Raw genomic sequence first — 26,469 nt, forward strand, 5'->3', positions numbered from 1 at the left:
AAGTTTGCAGTCAAGCCAGACCCCTAGGTATTTGTAACTGTCAACAAACTCAATCTCCAACCCATCCAGGGAGGAGATTTTGAGGGGGCTTGTTGGGCAATGGTATGTTTTTGTTAAAAAACCATACATTTAGTTTGTGACCGCTTTTTCTGGACCGACTTGTCTTAAAAGGTTTTCTTTAAAGATAAAACCAAGAGAGAAAAGGGAGGTGGTCTACTTTGGTCTATTTTTGTCTTTGTGTGTCTCCTATCAGTACTTCCAGTTCAACGGTGACACTAACAGAGATAATAGTGTAGATTGTGTTAAAAGGAGAATCAACAACCTCAGAAGAAATTCAAATACACAGAGATATACAATAAGTGTTAGAAACGGATTAGTCAAATTGGAATTCAGAAAAATCTACAAATCAAAAAAAAAGAATAGCTGAAATAACATGTTGATTAATTAATGGATTTCTTTTATGCAGGACAAAAAAAACACCTGCCAAAGTTTTACTGCTCTTAACTTCTAAAGTATGGATTAGGCTTATTCATGGATGTAGATTATTTACTCAAGAATTACAGTAATACTTAATAATAATAAAAGTCTGTTTGTATTGTGGGTGGGTTAAAACAAGCAAAATAAAGAACACTGAATTCAGCTTTGGCAAAATGTGATGTGCAATTTTTGTTTTGGGACATTTTGTTGCTGAACAATGATTCTGTTTCTTAAGAATGACAAAAAAAATTGTTTAAAAATGAAAGTAATTGCAGCCCCACGCAAGAGCATTGACTATAACAAGCAAATCAAATTAAATAAATGTTTAATCTTTTACAATTCATATTTAAGTGTAACATAGATATACTGTAAAGGGTTAAAAAAGTACTTGAAGCTAATAAAAAGCCCAGATTATTGTGCATAGATTCAAGTACAAAAAACAAAAATGTTAAACATAACTTTGATTCTGTTTTGTGCGTTTCTGCTGTCACCCGTTGATCATTTTAACCACATTTTGTGCACATTTATACCTTTATTTAACCTCATCCTCTGCTCCATTGTAAGAGATCTGAATAGCTCATCATGGATCTAGTTAGAGCATTCTTTCAAGCTGCAGGTTAACTCACATCTCTGTAATTATTTTAAGAAGGAAGCCATAAACTGCAGCTTGGATCTTGAAAAACATGTTTGTCCTGTTAGAAGAAGAAGGAGAATGAAACACGGTGCTCCCCCTCTCCAAAAAACCAACATCAAACTTTTTCAAAATCAGACCCACGCAGGGGACTGAAACGGAAATGATCTCTGCCTCTGCTGCTTCAGTTTGTATTCTGTAGTGGGATGTAGAGTATAATATTCCAATGAGCTGTGATTATTTGTTTTTTTTTATGAACTGAAAAGGTCAATCAACAATCCAATGATACACAGATTTGTCTTGGGTGTGGTTGGAGCTTTATTTCCTGGAGGGTGTGAGGCTTTTGTCAATGTCTTTAACTCTTTGCAGATACTGTTTCATTATGTTCAGTATATGTTGAGGGATTATCAGTCATTAAATGGAGCACAAACAGATTCATTCTTGTAGATTGCACAGGAAACTCACAGAACCTGTAAACCACATTAACATTGCTATACGTTGTGTGCACTCTGTGGTGTTTCACTTCTAAAGCTCCGCCTTGTGTATTACCTGACAGGCAGCCAACCAAGGGAGTCAAAAGTTACAACAATAGACTGGTGACATGAGGGAAGTGGACTAACATCTTCAGTCATGTCTGGGTGCAGACGCATGTGGGGAGCTCTGCATCCAAAGAAAGCAGCAACAGGATGCCTGCGCTCACTCTGTTTGTAAGTGCTTTTGTAAACAGATTGGTGATGGGGTGTGTGGTTTGGTGGTGGTTTAGATAAGTCTTAGTAAAGTTTAGTGGTGTTTTTAAGTCTTCTTCCTGCTTTGGCTTAAAGGGAGGGGGGGGGGAGATATTTCTGTGTTCAGTCTCTCATGTTTATTCAAATAAGCTCAATCAGATCAGCCTTCACTACACAAAGCTCTAATCGTATCATTCTGAGTAAGGCTCTGTAAAAACCCTGATGGAAAGTACTTGAATGTAGTGTATATTTTACTAATGTAGCTGCAGCATCTCAACCTTGTGGAGCATAGTTTTTGTTCACTGGTGTCTGATGCTGCTGTTGTATTTTAAAAAACTACAGTCTTTAAACTTCTACAGAAATGTTTCCTTTTTTTTTTGCAATATAAGCTACAAGCCAAACTGAATTATCAAGATACAAGTCATACTCTTTTACAGCTATATCCACTACCAGTCAAAAGTTTAGACACACCTTCTCATTCAATGGTTTTTATTTATTTCAATTATTTTCAACATTGTAGATTAATACTGAAGACATCAAAACTATGAAAGAACATATATGGAATTATTTAATTAACAAAAAAGTGTTAAACAAAGCAGAATCTGTTTTATATTTTAGATTCTGTAAAGTAGCCCCCTTTTTCCTTCATGACAGCTTTGCACACTCTTGGTATTCTCTCAGTCTGCTTCATGAAGTGGTCTCCTGGAATGGTTTTTAATTAACATGAGTCTTGTCAAGAGTTCATTTGTAGAATGACTTGCCTTCTTAATGTGTTTGAGACCATCAGTTGTGTTGTTCAGAGGTAGGGTTAGTACACAATGGATAGCCCTATTTGACTACTGTTGTAATCCAGATTATGGCAAAACCAGATTATTTCATAGTTTTGATGTCTTCAGTGTTAATCTACAATGATGAAAATAATTAAAATGAATAAAAAACATTGAATGAGAAGGTGTGTCCAAACTTTTGACTGGTAGTGTACATAAACAACTATGTCTAATTTTCAGCAATGATCAAATTAGCTGATACTTTGATATTAAAAGGTGTTAGGGTGTTTTAAAATAATTTTTCTCAGAGTTAAATGAAAAGATTTTTATAACTCAAGTGTCTTTATGCTGATTTTAGACAATTTCCAGTGTTGGAATATGAAGCGCTAAAACTGCAGTTCTCTAAGTGTCCACTTGAGGCAGTCTGCAGAAGCCCCATACACACATGTTCTAAAAAGCCCATTTTTACAGCTGAAATAAACATGTTTACAGCCTGGTACCAATAACGATTTTCATCTGAATAGCTATTTTCTCTACCCGCACACACTGCAGGAGGGTGAATATATATATTGAAGAGTTAATTTGCAAAAACAGATAACTCTGTTTTTATACATTTTCAAAAAAACATATTTATTCTTAATACACATTTTTTTTAAAGTTACATTTTTTAATATACCTCTAAATCAGGCATGTCCAAAGTACGGCCCAAGGTCCTTTTTATTTATGGCCTTATCTTAAAACGTGTTATTTATAGCACAGAAATTAATCACATTCTGAATCATCAGCACTGGGAATTCTGCAGCATGACAATAAAGAAGAAACACAAGAACTCTTAAAGTTAACAGGTTTTCAAATGAATGTTTTTATCATGATTTGAAAATGTTCTTGATGAACACTAAAAGTTCAGAAGACACAAAAGAGGACACAATAAAAGATCAGAATTATGAAATTGAGAAGAAAAGGCAAAATTTTGTGCATAAAAAATGTTCAAAAATAATTATTTTGTTCTAAAAATGTTGCCTGCTGGTCAGAAAAGTCTTAAAAACAACATGAAAAAGAAGTGTGATGAAATCCAGATCGTGATCCTGCCATAGAAAAATAATGAGACAATATTTTTCCCACATTGTCCGACCCTAATGAAAAACATTTTCCTCCAGAAGAAGATAAAGTTTGTCAATGTTTATGTGACCTGTGGAGAACCGAGAACTACCTACTTACTGTTTTATTGAGGGAAAAAAAAATGTTATTAAATAGAATTTTCATATATAACTTTTTTTTTACGTTTTTATTAGACTCAACCAACATCACAAAACAACAATGCAGCCATCAGACTCAGAGACAAAACAGATATAAACAAGATTTTTGAAAACACCTAGTCCATAGTCAGGAAGTAAAGATATGAATAAATAAATAGTACACAATTAAAAATAAGTGAATACAAACATACAAAATAATAATAATATTAAGATTGTAATAATTAACACAAAATTAAAAAATATTAATTATAGTAATTATAACAACAATATAAATAATTGTATAAATAGTAATTAGGTCAATAATAATAATAACAGCAACAACAATAACACCAATAATAACAAAAAAGACATATATAACTATTATGATTCCTAAGTCTCAGTAGGAGTCAGTGGCCCTGAGGTATTCTGACAGCATCAAATGTGGCCCTCTTTGAAAAAAGTTTGGACACCCCTGCTCTAAATACTTAGTCAAAGCCATCCGACTTCAGTTGATTGAAAATACCTAAAGCTAGTAACAGAAAAAAAAGCTTCTTGAAACATTTTTAGAATTTAAAAAAACTGAGTTATCTATTTTTGCAAATGAGCTCTTTAATAATTTGTTTTGAAGAATTAGTTATTAAGGTTATCAGTATTGTATAATTAGAGGCTGGGCTGACTTTGACTGACAGGCAGGAACTCTGTAGCTGTTAGCAAGAGGGCTTAAAGCGCACCTCAACTCTGCCTCTTTGCCTCTTGCTAGGTCACCTAAAAGTTAGGGTGAATCAGCATTCCCAATATGGCAACCTCCACCACTGGTTGACGTCACTGAGACTTCATCCATGTTTTATATGGTCTATGGGTACAGTCCACATCAAAGTCTGCCTACCAGCACCTCTGAAGCTCAATGATGAAAACATAACATCATGTTTCAGCTAAAAACAGTGTTAACATTTATCCACTACTTTTGTTTCTTAGCTCAGGGTTACCTTTGAGTGGAGCTAGCCTCCAGTTAGCTAATGAACTTCTAGCTTTAACGTCATATCTAAGGAACAGAGTGGTGCTCATCTTCCTCTTTTTTTTCTTCTTATTCTCCACCTTCTCCTTCTCCTCCTCGCAATGAACTCTACAAGAATGTGTAACATGTTGTTTGCCTGCTTTTAAATTCAGCCTGCAGCCTTTTAGAAATAGTAGAGTAATTCTCAACACTTCTCCAAATGTCCAACGACATGCTAACGCAGTCTTATGGTCGTCTTTCCTGCCAAAGCTACCTGAAAAAAGCCCTGATCGCCCCGGTGGTAGATAAACACGTTATATTCTCCCCCCTTGTGGCAGATCGATTCATCTTCAAGGAGAATTTTCTCTCAGATCATCCCTCCAGGTGTTTGAGAAGCATTGTCCTAAATCTTTGCAACACAACTAGCCTGTAAAAATGGTGTAAGCTGTTTGCTCTCTTCACAGCTTCAGTGGGGACTAAAACTGTAGTTATTAAGGACTCTCTGTCAACTCATACCCAAACCTGACACGTAGCATCTGTAGATTTTAGGTGAAGAAAAATGAAAGCTGCTATGCCTCCCTCACCCTCACTTTCATTCAATATTTCTGTGTATTATTCTTAGAGAGAGAGAGAGAGAAATGAGAGCTTTATTCAGCCCTTGTTTCCTCTTCTTTGTCTTTCATCGCTGTGAGGAAGAAAGAGAAGATGGTAGTGAAGAAAGGAGGGAATGTGAGAAGGAATTGAAGATGACAGATGAAAAGTGGGGAAGTGAAAGAGTTGCAGAGAAGATGTGGCGGAGGGAGGCATGCTTCCACCTCATCCCTTCTTTTCTTTGACTTCCTTGTCTTCTCTCTTCTCTCTCATGTGTTATCTTGGTTAGAGGATGGATTACACAACACATCTCTACCCATAGATGGTTACATATTCTAGCCTGCACTGCAGTATTAGGGTTCATTAAATGAAGCCACAGGGAGCGTGAGACCGATTTCCCTCCTAACAAATGATCTGAAATGATCAACAACATCTCCTTTAGGACTGCTTGCACTTTATATTTGACCCTAAGACCTCTGCAAACTTTAGAACTATGAAGAGGAGAGTGTGGCACGCAAGATTTCTGTTAATGCATGAAAATATAAAAAGAACATGTTATGGAACATTCATTGATTTGAACTTAGGTTCCTCAAGTTCTCTAGATAACAATTTATCACGGCTCCATTTTATTATAACAGACATGACGTACCTCCGTCAGGTTCCTTGTTTTTGTTTGCCTCATAAACTTGTGATCACAGGATCCAAGTTCTTGAGTTGACAGTTTTATTACAGCTTCATGTAATAAAATTACAGACTGCTATGGTCCTTCTTTTAGTCATGAGGATATCTCTACGCTCAGCATATTGGTGTGCTGAATTTTGTCAGGAGTTATTGATTTGGAGTTTTTTTTGGTTGCGACTGAGGTTCAGAGAAATTATGAATATTTTGGCTTGCACTGTTTTTTTTTTAAGAGCTTTTTTAGCCCCTGATCCAATCTTTTTAATTGATCTGAATTGCTGCTTGTTATAACTGTCATTATTCCTAGAAGGGAAGGTTATAATGATAGTAATCATAATCATAATTGTAAGCTATATTTGTATCGCTGTTGATCGTGGAATGTTTGATTTTGTTTGTTGCACTTCCTTGTTTACACACTAGGTGGCGGGTGTTATCAAGTAGGATGTTAGAAGGTACAAAGAGAAGAAGACACAATTAGTGGCAGGTGGGAGTAAGCCAACAGTTTTTGACCGCCATCGTCGTAGTCGTGTTTAAAGGTGACATATCACGCTTTTTTCATCAATATATATTGGTCTAAGAGGTCCCCAAAACATGTCTTCAAAGTTTATGCTCAAAAAAACACTTTGAAATCAGATTTTGGCATGCCTGAAAAACCCTCTTCTTCAGTCCTCCTCAGAACACTCTGTTTTCCCTCTGACCACGCCCCCTCAGGAATTGGATGTGCCTCGGCTGTCCAGCACGTTGATCTAATGTTTACATGTTGGCTGAATATACACGGCTGCTCAGAGATCACGTTACTTCAACCCTCTGAATCTGATCCTGATGGAGAGGTGCCTGTAGCAGGACCTTTCTGAAGGATTGGTCACAGATTTAGTGTTTCTTGTTGTTTTATTTATCAGTATGTCGACGTGTGTCTTGGGACACAGCTACGAACATGTAGCTATGTGGCTATGCTAACTAGCGCTAGCACTTATCCATGATAAATAAAAATCATCCACTAGATCTTCAAATCTGCAGACGTGCGGAGTAAAACCGACCTCTACCAGAAAGGCAGCAGGACCTTTCTGAAGGATTGGTCACAGATTCTGTGTTACTTGTTGTTTTATTTGTCAGTATGTCGACGTGTGTCTTGGTACACAGCTACAGCTACAGCTATGAACATGTAGCTATGTGGCTATGCTAACTAGCGCTAGCACTTATCCATGATCAATAAAAATCATCCACTAGATCTTCAAATCTGCAGACGTGGGGAGTAAAACCGACCTTTGTGTTTATTAAGACAGCCTACAACTAGCATGCCTCCCTCCTAAGCTCCTTGTTAGCACACATTTGTGCAGGTAATGAAAAACGGAGGAGGGGATTCAGTATTATTTTATACAGTCTATGGGCTGAACAAGCTCCGAGCTCTGACTCCTTGACAGACCGGATATTGTTGTTACGTAACAAAAACACGGAAGTCTGAAACGGCTCGTTTCAGACACATTTACAGAAAGGTGGAGAAATCAGAACAGGGGCAGAATGGATTTTTTTCATTCTCGGGGGGTTTGTAGACATGCCAGGGACACAGGTAAAGAACCATTAAAAAGTCAATTTTGCATGATATGTCACCTTTAAGATATCTGTGAGCCTGTAAATATTGGATGTAAATGCAGATTGATCGGCAGAGCTTTATTGTCTAGCGTTGTAAATAAACCATTTGATGCGAATGCACTGAGTGGACCACATTTTTATTATTATTATTATAATTTTCTTTTTTAATTATTTTTATTTTTATTATTATTATTATTATTATTATTATTATTATTATTATCATTATTATTAGTCAGTTGCATATAAATACCATGATAACATTGTAATTCTAGGCTTCCTCTTGTCAGATAATATCCGATTGTATGTTTTCAGTGCTTTCAGGTTTCTGAACACAGTAGACTGTAATCTTATATGTTACTAAGAGCTGCAGCCTAGTTATTGAAAGTGTTTGTTTATATGCATTGCAGACATTTACAGAGTAAATGAGGTGAAATACTCATCATGTCACTATTCCGTCCTTTCTCGTGTATTTGTTTTACTTGCAGAGAATTGAGTAGCGATTACATAATACCTAAAACCCTCTATAGCCGGAGCCTGCAGGTGGATGCTTGGAGGTGGTGGGGGCTGAAAGTATGATGGTGCAGGGCAGGGGTGGCAAAGACAAAAGCAGAGGGAGAAACTGGAAATTCTTGCAGCTTAAATTAGACCACCAACTCGGGAGGATCAGTTGTCGGGTGAAACAGTGCAGCTTGAGTTACCTAGCTAAACTAGCTTGCAGGCTTCTCTCCATGTCACAAAATCTGGCAGCAAAACAAGTCTATTTTTTTTACTGCCACCAGACACACTGTAAATCAATCTGACAGCAGCAAATCAGACACTCTCACCCTTTTCTTTCTCTCCTCTGCACAGTTTTTGCTCATTCATCTCCTCCTTTCATTGAGTTACATCTCACCACCTTCTGTCCTCTACCCCTCTTTCTCTTTGTCCTCTTTCTTCTTCAGCTGGCTCTCACTCCTCGCTCTGACCTCCTCTACACTCCTTAGTCCCTCTGTCCCATTTGTTTTAATATCCAGCGGGGTGTACTGTGCTGAACAAGCTACTTCAGATTCATGCATGCATTGCCTGGAGGTCACTAGCAGAGCTGGCTCTTTGTCCCCCCCCTCCTCCTTCTGAGTTTTGTTTTTTCATTTCCCCCCACACATTGTATGCTTAATGTGTTCGCTTGTCCAACGTTTTTTGAAGATGGATTAGAGTGCAAGAATAAATCTTGCTGCGTAAGCAGCCAGTTTCCCCTATCCTGGACCGTGCTGCCAGTGTTTGGCTAAAAAGGAAATCCCCTCAGAAGCCAAGACAGATGCTTAACATTAAGATGCTTTGAGTCCACTTTTACGCTCTATTTAAATCCCTTTTTTATTGTAATAGAAAGAGAATGCAGGTGAAATCAATCCATATTTAGCAAGTGCTCCAGGAGAAGCTCATCGCCTGTATGAATTATAATGCATTACCTCTGTCTTTTCTCATTCCGCTGCACTCTTTTCTTCTGTTTTCCTTTAATAAAAAGATACAAGACACAAAATCAAATCAAATCATTGAATCAACATTATCATTTGCATGGATTATATCCAGCTCACTGGGCAGAGACAGACCACAGCCTGTCTGATTCTTAGTGTGGCCTGTTATGCTTCTAGGAACTCTTTTTAAATCAATTTGGATCTGTTTTTTTAAAGCAGAGCTAAAGCTGACATGTTGAACACAGTTTTAGAAAATATAAACTTGTTTTCCTGCTTAGATCATCCAAGTTTTACTGCAGCTTAAGTGAACTTAAAATGCCAACTTGTCAAATCATCCAGAATGATATCCATTTGGGGTCCTGAAAATCCTCTCCCTCCTCAAGCTGAGTTTATTTAGTTTGAGAAGGGAGAGTGCAAATACTTAAACACTGTAAAAGAAATCCCAGAACTAGCTAAAAGGTTATTTCTCATCTGCGGTCTCTGTCCACAAGGTTAACAGAGCTTCTCTGATGTCATTATCTGGACTCATGTTTCTTTGTTTCTCTCCATCCTCCCTCTCTCCTCAGGATGAAAATGCGGCGGCACCGAGTGTTCTTGCTGTGCACGGTGGGCCTGTGCGTCATCTCCTTCCTGCACTACTACAAGGCCCTCCACTACGTCTCCCTGCTACGGGAGCTCTCCGCCCCGTACCCCAACATCAAATCCTTCATCATGGTCACCGGCTTCTTCTGGAGGGAAAAAGGCGCGTCGACGACCCCGATCAGTCCTGCCTCCCCTGAAGAAGCCCCTCCTCTGCCTGTTCTCCGTCAATCGGACTCCAAAGCTAGAGCTGTGGGAGGTGCTGTGGGAGGAGGAGGAGGAGGAAATGGGGGTGGAGGAGGAGGAGGAGGTGGGGGAGGCATGGATCTGGGGTTCGGCGGAGTTGTGGTTGGAGGTCCTGGAATCGTTGGCAGCGCAGGGCTGGAGATGCGGTTAAGGGAGGAGCCAGCGCCGCCTCATCCTTGGGAGAAACCTGAGGAGAACCAGCGAGGAGATGCTCCAAACGAGGTGAGAGGTGTAATACTGTGACTTTTGGACGAAGGGTAGTTCCTACACTGCGTTAAATATCGTGTGTGAAGGCATTGCCCAAAAAAAATGGTGCTGAACTCAAGGCTTTTGGGGAGTTGTCAAACCAGTGGCTCTTTTATTCAGTCTAGGAAAAGGGACTAAATCTTCCACTTGTTAGTCCACTGGCTTACATGTTGTTATTCTAAAGCTGTGTGGTACTCTGTAGTTGTATTGGATTTTCCCCTCCTCTGGGCTCCCATCAATGATCAAAAATCTACTGTGTTACATAAAAGAGATTACACAGTTTAACTTGGTTTGTTTGTCAGGAGCAAAGCAAGCATGGTAATGTTGAACAAGGTTCCCTCGGTCTGGTGAAAAGCCAATTTTGGATTTCTAAGCACTGTAATTTTCCCGTGTGATAAACGGTAGAGAGCAATTGAACCTTGAGCTTTCTGTTGGACTGGAAGTCCTGAAGGGGCAGCAATCACAGCAACTGAACAAAGGCTGGACACTGCACGACCCATTGCACACAAATGGGTCAGATTTTTTTCCTTTCTTATAATGCACTTCCTTTTTTAACACATTACTTGAACAAATTCAGTCTTTAGATATCAGTATTACCATTCAGTAGGGGTGGGAATAGAAAGCCAGATCCGACTTAGAACCGGTGACAATTGATCAAATCCATCGGAATTGTACACATCACGTCACGCCACGCTGCATTACATCACTCTCTGCGACGCAGAACTCTTTCAACCAACGAGGAAACATGGAGAGAAAAAGCGTTTTTCCTCTCCAAATTCAAAGTTTTTTCCTCCAGGCTCCAGAAGCCACATCTGGACTCGCGCGGCCGAAAATGAGGCACCGAGAGCGGGTAAAATACCTCCGTGATGACCCCTGGAGGAAAAGCTCTTTTCCTCCAGGCTCCGAGGGCAATGTCCGGGGGCCATGTCCGGACTCACGTGGCCGAAATGAGGCACCAAGAGCGGGTAGAATTCCTCCATGATGACCCCTGGAGGAAAAGCATTTTTCCTCTCCAAATTCAAAGTATTTTCCTCCAGGCTCGAGGGTCCACGTCCGGACTCTTGGGCCGAAAATGAGGCACCGAGAGTGGGTAAAATACCTCCGCGATGACCCCTGGAGGAAAAGCGTTTTTCCTCTCCAAATCAAAGTTTTTTCCTCCAGGCTCCAGGGGCCATGTCCGGACTCGCGCGGCCGAAAATGAGGCACCGAGAGCGGCTAGAATACCATCGCGATGACCCCTGGAGGAAAGGCGTTTTTTCCTCTCCAAATTCAAAGTATTTTCCTCCAGGCTCGGGGGTCCACGTCCGGACTCACACGGCCAAAAATTAGGCACCAGGAGTGGGTAAAAAACCTCCGCGATGACCCCTGGAGGAAAATAGTTTTTCCTCTCCAAATTCAAAGTTTTTTCCTCCAGGCTCCAGGGGCCACGTCCGGACTCGCGCGGCCACAAAGGAGGCACCAAAAGCGGGTAAAATACCTCTGCGATGACCCCTGGAGGAAAAGCTTTTTTCCTCTCCAAATTCAAAGTCTTTTCATCCAGGCTTGTGAGGCCACGTCCAGACTCACGCGGCCGAGAATGAGGTCAACCTATTGTTCAGTATGTTCAAGTTGAATATGTTCATGTTCAGTCTTGTGCAGACATAATTTTGGAAAAAATAAAATGGTTCCTTTTGGTGCAGAAGAGTGTGTAGAACTACTTTTTTTCCCCTGAAGAAAATACTCAGGAATCGTTAGGAGAAATGATTAGGGATTGGAGTGATAAGCAGAATCGACAACATTGACATTGATAAAATCTGATCAATTCCCACCCCTACCATTCAGTGAATCAAAAGACAACATTCAACATTTAAAGGACTGTTCTGTTGTGTCTTCTTAGGAGGCACGCAATGACAACATGTAAGCCTTTAAATTCTACACAGTCTACTATCAAAGGTCAGACTTGTTGAACTCATTTAACCAGAATGAAGTGACGTCTCTCACTTACACCATGTCTCACTTGATTGTGGTGTTATAAAAGTCAACAGAGTGAAACATACCTGCTAGAATAATAAACGAAAAGGTTTCAAATTAATTTCATCGATTCCTCTGGAGATCAGTCAAAGCAAACGCAGGATTTTTAAAATGATTTGAACGGAAGTTATCTATCCTGCAAATAAAGGCTCTTTAAAACATTATTGCTTTGGCACTGAAGGGAGTTTGTTATGGGTTGAAGCTGCTCACTGCTCATGTCAAGAAACTGGATTTAGTGGAGATGAAATCAGTTATGCAAGAACTTGCAAAAGAAAAAAAGTGAGTCATAATAACCCTATTAAACTGTATTACAGATCTGAGGGAATGATAAGAGTTGTCATGCATGTCTCTTCTCCTTTCCATCACACTGTTTATATGCTATCTGCATGATATCACGGTGCATATGAAGGGAATTTTCTCGCATAAATGTAGCATCCATTGATTTAAAGACTTTGTGAAGGAACCTTTCATAGACTAATTTCAACTGTCACAAAAGATTGAGTTTTTTGGGGTGCATTTTCGCCTTTTTTAATGGATAGGACAGCTGAAGTAAGACAGGAAATGTGGGGAGTAAAGAGTGGGGGAGGACATGCAGTCAATGGTCGAGGCTTGAATCGAACCAGCGACCACTGAAACGAGGGCTATAGCCTCTGTATGTGGGGCAAGCGCTCAGACCGCTAGGAAAACGGCGCCCCAATATTGTATGTATTTAAGCTCTTGTGAGGAACTTTTGGTTTGTGTTGACATTGGTGCCCCCTGTGGACAAACTGATCTTTGCTGATTTACTCCTGTACAGGTTTAATGAGTGTCTCATTACAAAAATCCCATCCTGTTTTATTTTTTATAGTCAGATGTATCACTCATGGAGAATCTGATGTGGAAAGTGAAAATAACCCTGTACCTTCTGTGTCAGAGTTAATCACTTGGTCTGACATCCACTCCCTGCCAGTGGTTTCAGACATTATGAGTAACTATCTATAAATAAATACAGTTCTTTTTAATGGTTTTTTTTTATTCTTATATGTCATTGTTACGGTCGCCCAAGCAGCAATGGTACACAGACTCAACAGTGGAGACTGCATCATACAAAAACAGAAGGGACGCCACACAAAGATGCCAATCAAAACCTTAAGCTTTGTTTGAAATAAAAACCCCTCCCGAATTAAAGAACCAATGAAATCAAAATAAATAAGGGAAACAATAAGGGACTGGAGACCCTGGCCAAAAAGAACAAAAGATTGAAAGGTGCTGGGCCAGCCGTGCAATGGACCGTCGCTCCCAGTACCTAACCCTAAACTAAACTGGGAATGACAAGAATCTAAACCATAGGGGAAAAGAAAACCGATAACTAAACTACCGGAAATCTCCAGCCCAAACTAACACAACAAACAAACAAACACAAGACCCCAACAAACTAACCATGTTTGGGACAACCAAACAACCCACTTGGGACAACAACAAAAAAAACAAAGGGAAAACAACCCAAACCCTTCCCTGCACGTGTGCCGTCCTGTCTCAGAGGGCGACCAGCTTCCTCTGCCCCTCTTTTCATACCTCCCTCCTACCTGAGCACTAATCACACCCAGTTGCACACTCGTCAGAGGGAGGCGGGGCCAGAGGGACAAGAAAGAGAGAGAAACCTGAGGAGCCGTACATAACAGTCATAAAAAGACATTAATATCAATTTCAGTCTGTTTCACAACCAGCTAAAAACTCCTTACTGGAGCTTTAAGTGTCCATATACGGACAACAGTGTGTCAGGAAGTTTGGAGGCTCTACTCATCTTCCACCTGCATGGAGAAAGTAACCCTTCAGAAATAAGTCACGTTAGAGATATATATAAATATACACATATAGAGGATGTACTATACCGTGTTAATGATGGGAGAGGAGCTTGAGGGTTCTGATATTGTGTCTCAATATGGTCTATCCAATGCATTGGTGCCTCACACATTATTGCCAGTTTCCTCTTTCATCCTGTCTTTCTGTCATCATATTATATCACCCCTTATCACACTGCACCTTTTTATTTAATCTCTGTGCAAATTACCTTCAACATTAGGAAGTTCTCACATCAGTGTTCATGGCTCTTTTGAGACAATGGAAATGTTCTGTAATGGCTCATCAGAGGTCATACGCCGGTGCAATATCTTCATTCAACACTGAAACTGCAGTTTTTACAAAGTGAACTCTTCTATCTTGTAATTAAGGAGTTGAATTATTCTGCAGTTGTTGCACCTGCATCAGATACTTTATCTTGTTTCATGTCGTCCACATTGTCCTCCAAATAATGCCTCAGTTTGAGAGTGGTGTGAGCAATTACCAAACTTATAATTTACCAGTTTCTTAAAGGTCCACTGTCCGACGTTGAGGGCTATTAGTACACCCCTCATGCTTCCAAATATGGTTGTTTCCTGTTGCCCAATTTAATCCATTCTCTCTTCTTTGTTTTCTTTCCAGGAAATAATTGAAGACCAATTGAAACCTCGGCACCCCAGTAATCCAGCCCAACCTGCCAGGCCTGAACTCCCAGAGGACCCATTGGTAGGACAAGAGCATCGGGTGGTCTTACTCAAGCATCATATACCTGACCCTATAGAAGCTATGGGGGACCTCAACACCCGCACCTTCCAGCTCAAAGATGACAAAACCCCGTTCTTTGTTCGAACCAAAGCTGGAGCCCTTTGCTTCAGGCAAGGGACCGAGGTAGCTACTGCAAAGGAGTACTCTGGGAAAGCAGGGGGGTCTTTGAATAATGGAGGCGGGGAAGGTGCTCGAGCTGTCGCTGCCGGGCAACGGAAACCTCTGCAGGTTCAGCAGCAGCCCTCTATAGCTCCCAAAGCAAAGATCAGGGCCAGGGGAAATGGGAAACGGCTGGTCAAATGTGTGTGTCGGCCGGGATGGCACGGACCTTACTGTGGGGTTCCCACCATGGTGTACCACTCCAATCTGCCAACCAAGGAGCGGCTGACACCAAGAGAGACCCCACGGAGGGTGATAAACGCAATCAACGTCAACCATGAGTTTGACCTGCTGCATGTACGCTTTCAAGAGCTCGCCCAAGCTGTCGATCTGTTCCTCGTTTGTGAATCAAACTTTACTGCCTATGGAGAGAAACGGCCTCTGGGGTAAGTCTGGGTTTTGGGACTGGTGTGTGTTTGGGGGATTAAAAAAGCCACCTAAGATCACGGTGTATTTGAACACGTTGTATAATCCTCAGTTGAGCTGCTCTGTGGCCATCAGCAGATGACACCGTCTGACAGTACAGCATTGTGAAAATGTTAGGAATGCTCAGCGAATTATAAGCTGGATTTAAGAGTGTGATGCAAGGATGGCAGTTGTAGCTCAGCACAGTTGTGACTAGGGGTGCAACGGATCAAAAAACTCACGGTTCGGATCGGATCACGGTTTTGAGTCACGGATCGGATCATTTTTCGGATCAGCAAAAAAAAATAATAATAAAAAGACAAATATAACTTTGTCCTCCATTTATTTTGTAAAACACTTTTAAACTTTAGCCCATTAAATAAAAACAACCATCAACTCAAAATTTACTGTGGGCCCAGTCCTGCCTCATTCACTGCATTTCATAGCATGGCAAGTGAAGGAGCAGAGCAACTTCAAAAGTTTCACTCTATTCTTCTTTCATTTGCTGATTTTCACCGTCCACTTTTCTTTGAGATGCAAACTGAACACACCGTTTTCGTGCATTCTAGGGTCCTACAGCTGGCAAAGTGCACATTTGCGAACTGCTCCATAAACGAAAGTGAAAGTTAAAAATTGCACTCGCAGCATTGAACTCTAAGTGACCCAGTAACAGCCTGTCTGCGTATCGTTGACATGGAGACAAGTCCCGGTAAACACGACCAGAACACAGAGTGAAGGAGTAACAGTTCGGGGGCCATGAACAGGCGGCCGGATGCGGTCCACGGGACGCGTATTGACGGCCTCTGGTCTAGTGGGTGCGCGACAGAATTTCATAACGTGGCTCAAGCATTCAGCATTCACTGTATTTCACAGGGAAACCAAAATGCTCCCATACATGTGACTTAAAAGTTGCAGGAGGGTTTTCAAGTTCCTCTGCTCCTTCACTTGCCACGGCTACTGCTGTGCTTGACGAGTGAGTGTGGATTGAACATGCGGTCATCACGTGAACACGCGCAACTTTTTTCATCAACAGATCCGCGGACCACGTCCGTGCCGATCCGTGGAGAGGCATCCGTACGGATCACGGATCAACGATGATCCGTTGCACCACTAGTTGTGACACTAATATATATGTATGTTATAAATCCCTGGTTATGTCATCATCCGGTCCTAATATAGATTAGGTCGTGTATTAAGTCTTTGTAGAACTCTGATACGTTTTCAGGTGTGTTCAGTGGTTATTATTTTCATCCGCCAGTCTTTGTTTACAGCCAACCTTCGTGCCTCTTAAGTATCAGCGTGTTGAATTGAAATTACAGAAGTTCCTTCGACAGCAATATAAAATGCCTCAGGGTAATTTTACAGCAAATTATGACAAGAGCAACATGATTGACTCTGCGTGCTGCCTCGGAGGAAGAGACTGGTGTGTTTAATCATAGACTGTGACACGGCGTGAAAACATCTACGTTTGGTGAACAAACTCTTTCGCTATGCATCTCAACAGGTTAATAGAGGTGTTCCTGCGGTCAGTTCAGAGAATGGACGCTGGGTTTTAGGTAATGAAAGGTGTGATTTGTCAAATGAGGACCTATGTTGCCTGTTTTTCTACAAGTGCAGCAGCTTTTGGCCAATTTGAATGCCTTCAACACTCTAAAGCAGCACTGGTTTTATACTGTATGAAAGTCCTGCATTCTTTTACAGTGAACATGAAGCCTCTATGAACTTTTCAAAGTCAGAATCAGAAATCAGAATCAGAAAGAACTTTAATCACAATGTATCTCAAGAATACAGAATACTCAGACATTAAAAATCAAGTACTAATACAAAATATAAAATATATATATATATATAAGTACAAAGGGCACGAGTGCAATAAAAGAAACAATGGACAATAGTCCAGAGTGTGAGGGGCCTGCAGAGATGTTACTGGCCCGCTTCCTGGTCCTAGACCGATACAAGTCCTGGATGGAGGGCAGGCTGACTCCAATGATCTTCTCTGCAGACCTGACTGTGCGCTGCAGTCTGTGCCTGTCACGTTTGGAGGCAGAGGGAAACCAAACAGTGATGGAGAGAGACAGGACAGACTGGATGATGGAGGTGTAAAAGATGATGAGCAGTTATCAGGGCAGGTTGAACTTCCTGAGCTGTCTGAGGAAGTACAGCCTCTGCTGTGCCTTCTTCCTGATGGAGTCTATGTGGGAGGTCCACTTCAGGTCCTGGGAGATAAGTCCATTTTAAAGCTGCAGTTTAAGAAATAGTTCTCCCCTAAAGCACCAAACAGACCTTTCAGAATCAATGGCAGCTGAGCCGGTATGTTCCACCAGATCCGTGTCCAGTCCGTCTCACGAAGCTGGACCCTAGGACAGCTGGAGTCACGTCACCGAGGTTTTCCCACGTCAATCACTGAATCAAGGATTCTCCTCCTCCTCTCCTTATCCATGTTGTCTTTCTGGTCCTCTGAAAACCTCTGACCTGTTGACTCCAGGCCTGGCTCCGCTCATCATGACATTGTGTTGTCATAGTTAAGTTAAAAATGATCTAGCGAGTATTTTAGTCTGAAAATTAACCGGATGAACACCACAAAAACAATACTTGCCAATCAGTGTGTGCATCCTACAGCTGTGTGAGAGGAAACAACTATGATCATATAAAAAAAAGGAAACTGTTATTCCACAAGTCAAATTTCTCTTCCCTTTTCAACACTTTCAGTTTCTCATCAACAATATGTCTGATGAAATGCTGTAAATGGGAATCGTGTTGGCAGCTCTTGCTGTTCAGCTTGTGAGAGAAGAGAGGATTAGTTGGTTTTTGTTTTCCCTTCCCCAATTCTCTTTTAGTGCAGTGATTATTCACTATACATGAGCTGTCATACCAACAGGCTCTGTCACTGATTCAACGTACTGAGTTGACAAAAAGGCTACAGACTAGGTTCAATGATGGCCAAGTTTAAGCACACACTCTAAAAGCCAGGGCCAAAGGCATTCAATAGCAGCCCTGCATTGATCTATGGCACACTGTCAACCTGGTGTTTCAGGGCTCTGGATGAAATCTCATTTTGTTATCAGAGTTTTATACCAATCAGCATGTCATGGATTAATAATGCCCCAAAAGAACGTCCTTCTTTTCCTGTCGCTAAAAGATGTTAAAAGCAGAATTTGTAATGACTTGAGTCGTGACAGCTCTACAACCCTTCTCTTCTCCGCCTTTGGCTCCTGCATTGCTTCCTTTTTTGTTACAATCACAGACTGTCAATCACCGCAACACAAGAGAAAGTAACTCAGCACAAATGTGGTCTGCATCAACCGATTCTTGCAAGTTCATGAACCTCACTGTGCAAGTGCTTGTCAAGTAAAGGATGCCAAGATAACAAGGATGTGTTCATCCAAAAAATGCTTTATAGAGCCACTAGTGATGAAAAACTCCACAGGTGACTTTTGAAGAGGGGGGTAGTTTAAGGATCCTGCAATGCATGTTGGGAACAGTAGATTTATACAGACATAATTGTCCCACAGTTTAGATATTGTAGCAAGGATTAAAGTCTGCACACTTTAAGAGTCTTTAATAAGACAGGATGCCATGTGATGTGTTTCATAACCCACAATTTCAAGGCCTGCCTGTCCTTTCCCCAGTTTCCTCAGGCTCCTCCTCAATGGTACGTACGACTACATACGTCACAAGATCCTCTACGTGTTCCTCGACCACTTCCCAGACGGTGGTCGGCAGGACGGCTGGATCGCTGATGACTACTTGCGTACCTTTCTAACACACAACGGCATGTCCAGGGTGGTGGGCAACAGACCGGACGACGTCTTCGTCATCAACGATGCCGATGAGATCCCGGCACGTGAGGGCCTTCTGTTCCTCAAGCTGTTTGATGGCTGGACGGAGCCTTTCGCCATCCACATGCGCAAGGTAAACAGGGATACCATTGATCTTGATGTGGTTCGGCAAGAGGTCAGATCCATATCAGGCATGAAGATAATTTCAATGTGGAATCACTTGTGGTACTTTTTCCGTTTTGGTTCTTGATCTTTAAAAAGCTGAATGCAAAAGGTTTTAATTTTGGTCTCTTCTTTTCCTCCCTAACTTCTAGTCACTGTATGGGTTCTTCTGGAAGCAGTTCGGCTCTCTAGAGGTGGTATCAGGTTGCACGGTGGGGATGCTCCGCGACGTCTACGATGGCGATGGAATCAAGCTCCGCCGTCGTGAGTATTACACCATGCCAGGTTTCCGTAAGTACGAGAATGACACTGGCCACATCCTGGTGCAGTGGTCGGTGGGCAGCCCCTTCCACTTCGCCGGGTGGCACTGCTCTTGGTGCTTCTCACCTGAGGGGATCTACTTCAAGCTGGTGTCAGCTCAGAACGGAGACTTCCCACGATGGGGTGACTACGAGGACAAACGCGACCTCAACTACATTCGCGATCTGATCAGGACGGGGGGCTGGTTCGATGGCTCCCTGCAGGAATATCCCCCTGTGGACCCCAAAGAGCACATGTACGCCCCAAAGTACATGCTGGAGCACTACGAAAGGTACCGCTACCTCCTGGAGAACCCTTACAACAAAGCGTCCAGACTGAATGAGGGCTAGGAGATCAGCTAGGACAAGCTATGTGAAATAACTAGGAAGGCTCATGTGAGGCCTCAGCACTGAGTTTTTTGGGGCGGAACGGTACCGATGAACTGCATCTCTGGTTGATGAGATGCTTGTGTAATTTCATCAGGCAGCACTGATGTTGCAGGGATTCGAAATCTCTTAAAAATCATAATTTTGGGGTCAAAAAGGGAACACTGAATCACATCCACCATGGATTTACTGAGAGATCTTTGAGGAGGATACAACCACTGGATAAACAAACTCATAGATTTCCTCATCCCTCCCCTTTTTATGGGGAGGAGCCAAGCTATCTCTCTTTTTGTCACCCTGCCCCCGGTCCTCCCTATCTTCATCCGAGCCAATACGCCTGCTGTCTGAGAGCAAGAGGCCGCTTTGAAAGCAACGTTGCAGAGAAGCGCAACCTGTGGAGAAAAGAGAAGTGGAAGTGAAGGATTGTTCTTTTGTTTGTTTGTTTGTTTCTGTCTGTGTTGATTCAAGTTTACGGACGGGCTGATGCTCCCACTTCACTCTCTGCCTACAAATGTCTTCCTGTCTTATATGGTGACCTCTTTTTGGAACCGGACGTTCAGATTTTTCATTACTTTGGGGTCTCAGTAGAAAATCTTGAGTCCTATTTAAACCCTGCTGGAGTGTATCCACTGCCAAACGAACAGGAATGACTTGATGGAGACGTTTCAGCTCATCCATGTACCCTCACTCATTCACATGCACCTTACCTCCCTCTGTCTGTGTGTTTGTTTCAGAAAAGTGTGTGTGGTCTGTCTGTCTTTGTATCATATTTCAAGGCTTTGGGCTGTGAACAGGGGACACAGGATCAGCGAGAGGAAATGGAAAGCAAGAGAGAATCATCGGGGAGGGGGGAGACAGGGAGATGGGAAAACAGCACAAGCTAGACAGCGAAAAGAGAGTAATGAGGGAGGAAGAGAGCAGTGATGAAAAGGAAAGAAATGGAGGCTCTCTCTCTCGATGCTCCGTTTCCCACAATGTCTGCTGGTACAGGAGTGTTGCAGGAATGACTGTGCAGAATGCGTGCTCCCCTCGGGCGGCTCTGAATACATCATGCTCAGACCATGGCATCCAAGACGGATGAAACTCGCTGTTATTGTTTGTCCAATGAGAACAATGGAGACCAGCTCGGGGGAAAGATCGCCCTTCAGTTTTGTCTCTCGGTCTATCTGGCAGCTGAGACGACTTTGTTTCCTTGGAAACTAAAGTATGAGAGAGATGGGATGGGTGTTTTTTTTTTAAAGATGAGTGGGTGGGTTCACATCAGGCAACGAGTTGCTGTATTCAGACGAGGTCAACTGCAACCAAACGCCCCCTGGATTAAATATTCGTCTCTCTCATCAGCTGTCAGTCACCACTCTCTGAGAAACTCTCGATGAATCTCTGCTCTGTTGTTCTTTTGCTCTTAATCCACATTTGGAGGCCTTCGCTCTCTCTCCACAATTTATTCAAACTCTCTTTTTCTCTGTCACAAAAAGTTTTAATCTCCAACTTTTCCTCTCACTTTCACACGTACACCGGCGCTCACCCTCTGTTTTGGGTGTGTATCTATTTCCTTTTAATCCCCCTCAAGAAGTCAGCCTTGTTTAAATAATAGGAGATGTATTTATCTCCCGTCTGCCTCATTTCTCGCCCCCCTCCTGTCTCTACAGGACAGGGCAGGGCAGCAGTTACCATGACGATACCTTCCCTGTGCACACAGATCACTATCAACCGAACATTCAGGCATGAGTGCTCATGCCTCTCGCCTTCTCCCTGCCATAGGCGGCTGTCGATGTGGCTGAATGCCTAAATCCCCACCCTGCATCATTTGGCAGAGGTTTCTGGACAACTTAGAGAGCATATTTTCCCCTCCGTGGGCGTGTGTCATGTGGCCTTCAAAAGGTGTGGGTTACAGTTTAGTCAAGGGTGAAGGAATTATACTATCAGCAATAATAAATATTCTAGACAGAGAGGAAGGAAAGAAGGATGCGGCAGACATGTTCCGATCAAAACTGATTGATTTTTTCTTTTAATTATTTATTGACTGCTTCCACCATCTGCTTCTCTGAAGCCTCTGTGGGCTTCTGTTTACCTCAGCTTCAGGGGAGACGCTGTTTCAAAGTAAACAGCTCCTCGGGAGAAATAAGAAAGTTTTGGAGAGAGAATTTCATCAATGTCTAAAGAAAAGTCTCAGATTAATTTGAACCTGAAGTTGAAAGTAAAAGTTCTGTAGTGTTATTTTTACTTTAAAAAAAGAGACTCTGGCATGGTTCAAGTTTTACAGAATGCAGAGGATGCTCTTCCTTTCCTTTGATTGAGATAGTTTGAGTTTCTCATTTGTTTAAAGGTCTAAATCAGGGGTTCCCAAAGTGTGCGAGACACAAATGGGGGTCGTGAGATGTCGTCCAGAATCTAAAAATAGTAAATTTGACCTATTATAGTAAAGAATATGGACAAAAATAGTAGCTACACTTGAATTAAACCTTGAAAATAGAAAATGGAATGAGTTTTCTGCCTTTCTTTTTGCCAGATGACTCCTAAGTTTAGGGTTAGTGAACAGTTAATCATCAAAAACATCAGTAGCAGCAGGTTAATTCATAGCAGTACAGGAAACAAGCACAGGCTCATCCACCATGGATTTACTGAGAGATCTTTGGAGGAGGATACAACCACTGGATAAGCAAACTCATAGATGTCCTCATCCCTCCCTTTTTGGGGGGAGGAGCCAAGCTATCTCTCTTTTCGGTAGGCTAATTTTCTGCAGACCAGCTAATTTAAGCCACATTAAATCACTTTGAGGGACAGTGGTGGTTGCAAGTTTTTGGCACCTACTTTTTGGGGGTCACGGGCTGAAAAGTTTGTGAACCCCTGGTCTAAATGACCACCCGGTGAAAGTCAAGTCTTATAAAGTCTATTTTGGATTATTCCTCTCATTTGAACCCTGAGATGTCTGTGTAAGGACTTTATTTTGAGTGAGCATGTCTGTCTTTTATAGTCCGTCACTCTGCTGTTGGAGAAGTAGATTACCCAGCATGCCGCTGACAGCTCTGTTGGGTCTGTGCTGCTGTCGCCTCAGTGGCAGCTCGGTCTGTGGTGGCAGCTGTTTGGGGTTTTGGCGTTGGTAGCCAAACTTTCACAAACCCAGAGGGGCTGCAGAAAAACCGGATTTTACAAATAGGATTTGAGGCGACAACAATGCTGCAAGTGACACCTTTTTGTTCCCAAATTTAAGTGTCCTGGAAGATTTTAAAGAATATTGTTGATTGTTTTTTTTGTTGCCTACCAAAGAAACAAACCTTCCCTCCTCTGACTCAAAGGCCTTAAAACACATCCATGTGCAGCCTCACTCTTGTGGTGAAAAAACGTCTATGTTGCTGCATGTAGAATAAAAAAAAAAGTGCTTTATAGCTCAACGCCATCTGAAACGTAGCCACAGGGGTGTCTGTTCAATCCCGTCAAGATTAGGGGCGTGTGTGTGTTTGTGTGTTTGTGTCTCAGCTCTGCCAAGAGGCATTTAACCAGAGTTAACTCTCAACTGTCTGCCTGCTGCAATCAAGCTGCACATCTGGTCAGCTGTGTGTGTGCGTGCACATGGTTTTATGTATGCTTTCACTTTTGGAACCATGTGTGTATCTGTGTGTGCTGGATGGAGAAAGTGATTCATGCCAGATAAGGGGCGTCTGGCCCGCTGAAAGCCGAGCCAGGGTTACTTCATTCGGGCCATGGCAACAATCCTCTTGATGAATTCCTGACATCCCTAACAGCCTGAAGTCATCAGCCCAGATAACAGACCAATAGGATTAGAGGTGAGGGAAAGCTGAGCTGTGGGATGATGGGAGAAACTGTATGAAGTGATTTCATCCTGTATGTTAGCCACACCTCATACGTCAGTGCAGAGGAGAGAATAGTGTCACACACACAGAGTATATCTACCTTTTCTTCATGCTGGAAGTGTGTTATTGTTCTTCTGCAGTCTGAAAGAGGAGCAGGAAACATGGTCAGAAAACATTTATGATCATAAGCCAGGAATCAAACATGACTCGGATATTTTTTTTGGCCTGAGCAGCGACAGAAAATGATAAAAGATGAAGAGTTCTGTTTAAAAAACAAGTCAAGCTTTAATGACTTCAGCCTTGAATCCAAAAAAGAGACATTTTTAGAAATAATCTCTCCCAGTGGCAGACTTATTGGCGGTGACACGAGGAAGAGGAGGGAGGTAATCAGCCGGACAGAACGAGCTTTGATTTTTCACTTCCATGAGGGAAAGTCATCGCAGAGATGAGATGAAAACCGTCCAAATGAGAGGGGGCAGATCATCATCGCTGTTAAAGGAAATCTATAAACCAGTGACGGTTAATGTGACAGCGAGGAGGTGATGTTGAATAGTTTCTGAACTGTGTGTTCCACCTTACAATTCATTATGGCTTTAATGGGTTTGAAGCTGGAGGGCGTCGTGTGTTTCTCAATGACACTTAGGCAGATGTTATAGAACTGAAAGCCACTGGGAAACACAGATCCCTGATAACCTTAAAGGGATAGTACAGTTGTTAGTAAAGGTGCATTTCGACCAAGAGTTCCGGGGTCTTTTAGCCCCCAGAACAACTTTCCACAGAACTAAAAGGTTCATGTTCCCCCATTGATGTCTGCTGAAGTCCTGGGTAGATGTATGGAGAAAAAAAAAAATTAAATCATATTTTGAAATCTAAACTAGCATTCTCAGGAACTCCCTCTGTGTTTCAACAACTGTGTAAACCTCCACAAACACTGTTACGTTCAACAGAAAGTCCCAGGACCTTTAAAAAGTACTACCCCCCCCCCCAAGCAGGGGCCTTTTAGGGGGGAGATTATCTACCCCTGAACTAAATTTTGAATTTAGAGTGGTAAAGTCCCTAGTTCTTGGGTAAAGTTCCTGCAGTGGAAAAGCACCTCAAGTGGGGTTGTATGAGGTAACTTATCCACAGAGGAAGCCGGGCAGCTCGGCCTCCTTGTTGAGGAAGCAACCGGACCGCCGGCACTGAAGCTTGACTATCAGCCGCTCCTGATGGAGTCAGGTCTGCAGTGTAATTTAGAATTTAAAGGAACCCCAACCCAAACATTAGCATCAATGTAAGTCCAGACCTTTACTTAGCCGTCGAAGCCCATTTGTTTTTGCATTGTTAAGACCTGACACCATTCATTGACCGGTTGAATAAATGCTTCAGATGGCTGGCCTTCTGCTTCTGCATCTCCTTCTGATTCTGTCTCAGATGATTCAAACAAACAACCCACACAGTCCCAAGTAATCCTAAAAATCACCCAAAAAAAAAAGAGGGATTGAGCTATTTTTAAATTAAGTTTGTCTTATTCTGTAGAGATCATTTTGTGGGCATTTGCCTTGATTGGACAGGACAGCCGGGGAGAGAAAATAAGTGTGGGGGAAGAGAGAGTGCCCTGTGCAGCTTGCACCACTAATTGAGCCAAACCAGTGCCCCTGATTTAGGTTTTCTGATACATCAGAATATTTTATTTCCTTTTTTGAGAGGATGCTTCCCAGCTTTGATAACATTAAGGGATCTTGAATATGTCAAATCAAATCTCAGAGGCTTTAAATTTGCTACCACTGCCAGATTACAGCAGTTAATTTTGGCATGATTCATTATAAAATCAATAAAGCAGTAACATATGGTGACTAAATGCAGCCTTTAAGTACAACACGCAGCAGCACATTAAACATGCTTAGAGGAAATGTTGCTGTGACTTCTCATCAAGATTAGGTTTTTGTTTTTTTTTGTCTCCGGCTCTCTGCCAACAAATAATCTGCAATAAACATAGCTGCCTGCTTCAGGTGATTGGAACAGAGGGAACAAATTGAGGAGAAAATACAAAACTGGGAAACGAGATGGAGCGATGCCACCGCAGACATTTGCAGAGATCTGGGTTGTCGAGTTGCTAGGAAACAGATTGGTGCCGTCTTTATGTCCTTTCAGTGATTGATATTGACAACATGGAAACAAAATTGGACCCATTTGTGAGGTCAGTGTTTGAAAGTGGAGTGGCCTAAGCGGAGGCTGTGAGTGCTGTCAGAGTGTTGTGCAGCACAATGCTTTAGACTGTCGTTGTTTTTTAGTTAATTGTTTTATAACAACAGGCAGTTTTTCTCAGGATGTTACTTGACATTACACATTCTAAGATTTTCACTTTAACTCTCATGCATTATTTGTTTTTCTTAAGTTACATGAAGTTAAGTGTGGTGCAGCATAGGTTGAGATATCCTCATAGACTGTATAAATAATGGACGTAGTATCCGTGACGTCACCCATCTGTTCCTTAGAGCTCTTTTGAAGCCAATCATCGGCGGGAGCCATATTGGAAATGTTGAACTCAAGCAAAAAAGTGTGACATAAAGAGGCGGGGTCTGATCCTCCTAGCCAACAGCTATGTGTTCCCGCCTGTCGCTCCATAAGCTGCTGTCTAACATTATTAATCAAACTTTCTATACCACTGTCAAAGTCAGCAG

The 26,469-nt window shown here is 42.0% G+C and overlaps 1 protein-coding gene across 1 annotated transcript; it reads left to right on the forward strand.

The window, feature by feature from the left end:
• The first annotated feature begins 1,724 nt into the window (after positions 1-1,724).
• On the forward strand, positions 1,725-19,958 carry mgat3b (beta-1,4-mannosyl-glycoprotein 4-beta-N-acetylglucosaminyltransferase b). The gene is made up of 5 exons (XM_034687179.1): positions 1,725-1,815; positions 9,706-10,186; positions 14,681-15,348; positions 18,997-19,279; positions 19,461-19,958. Exons 1-5 carry the CDS (start codon positions 1,739-1,741, stop codon positions 19,956-19,958), a joined length of 2,007 nt encoding a protein of 668 aa, XP_034543070.1. The 5' UTR covers positions 1,725-1,738.
• The last annotated feature ends 6,511 nt before the right edge of the window (positions 19,959-26,469 follow it).

Source organism: Notolabrus celidotus, chromosome 7, assembly GCF_009762535.1.
Source record: "Notolabrus celidotus isolate fNotCel1 chromosome 7, fNotCel1.pri, whole genome shotgun sequence".
In the NCBI taxonomy this organism is placed as follows: Eukaryota; Metazoa; Chordata; class Actinopteri; order Labriformes; family Labridae; genus Notolabrus; species Notolabrus celidotus.

Coding starts and splice junctions, on each gene's coding strand:
- mgat3b (XM_034687179.1), top strand. CDS start 1,739: ATGTCTGGGTGCAGACGCATGTGGGGAGCTCTGCATCCAAAGAAAGCA. Junction 10,187..14,680: donor GAGGAGATGCTCCAAACGAG/GTGAGAGGTGTA, acceptor TTTTCTTTCCAG/GAAATAATTGAAGACCAATT. Junction 15,349..18,996: donor GGAGAGAAACGGCCTCTGGG/GTAAGTCTGGGT, acceptor TCCTTTCCCCAG/TTTCCTCAGGCTCCTCCTCA.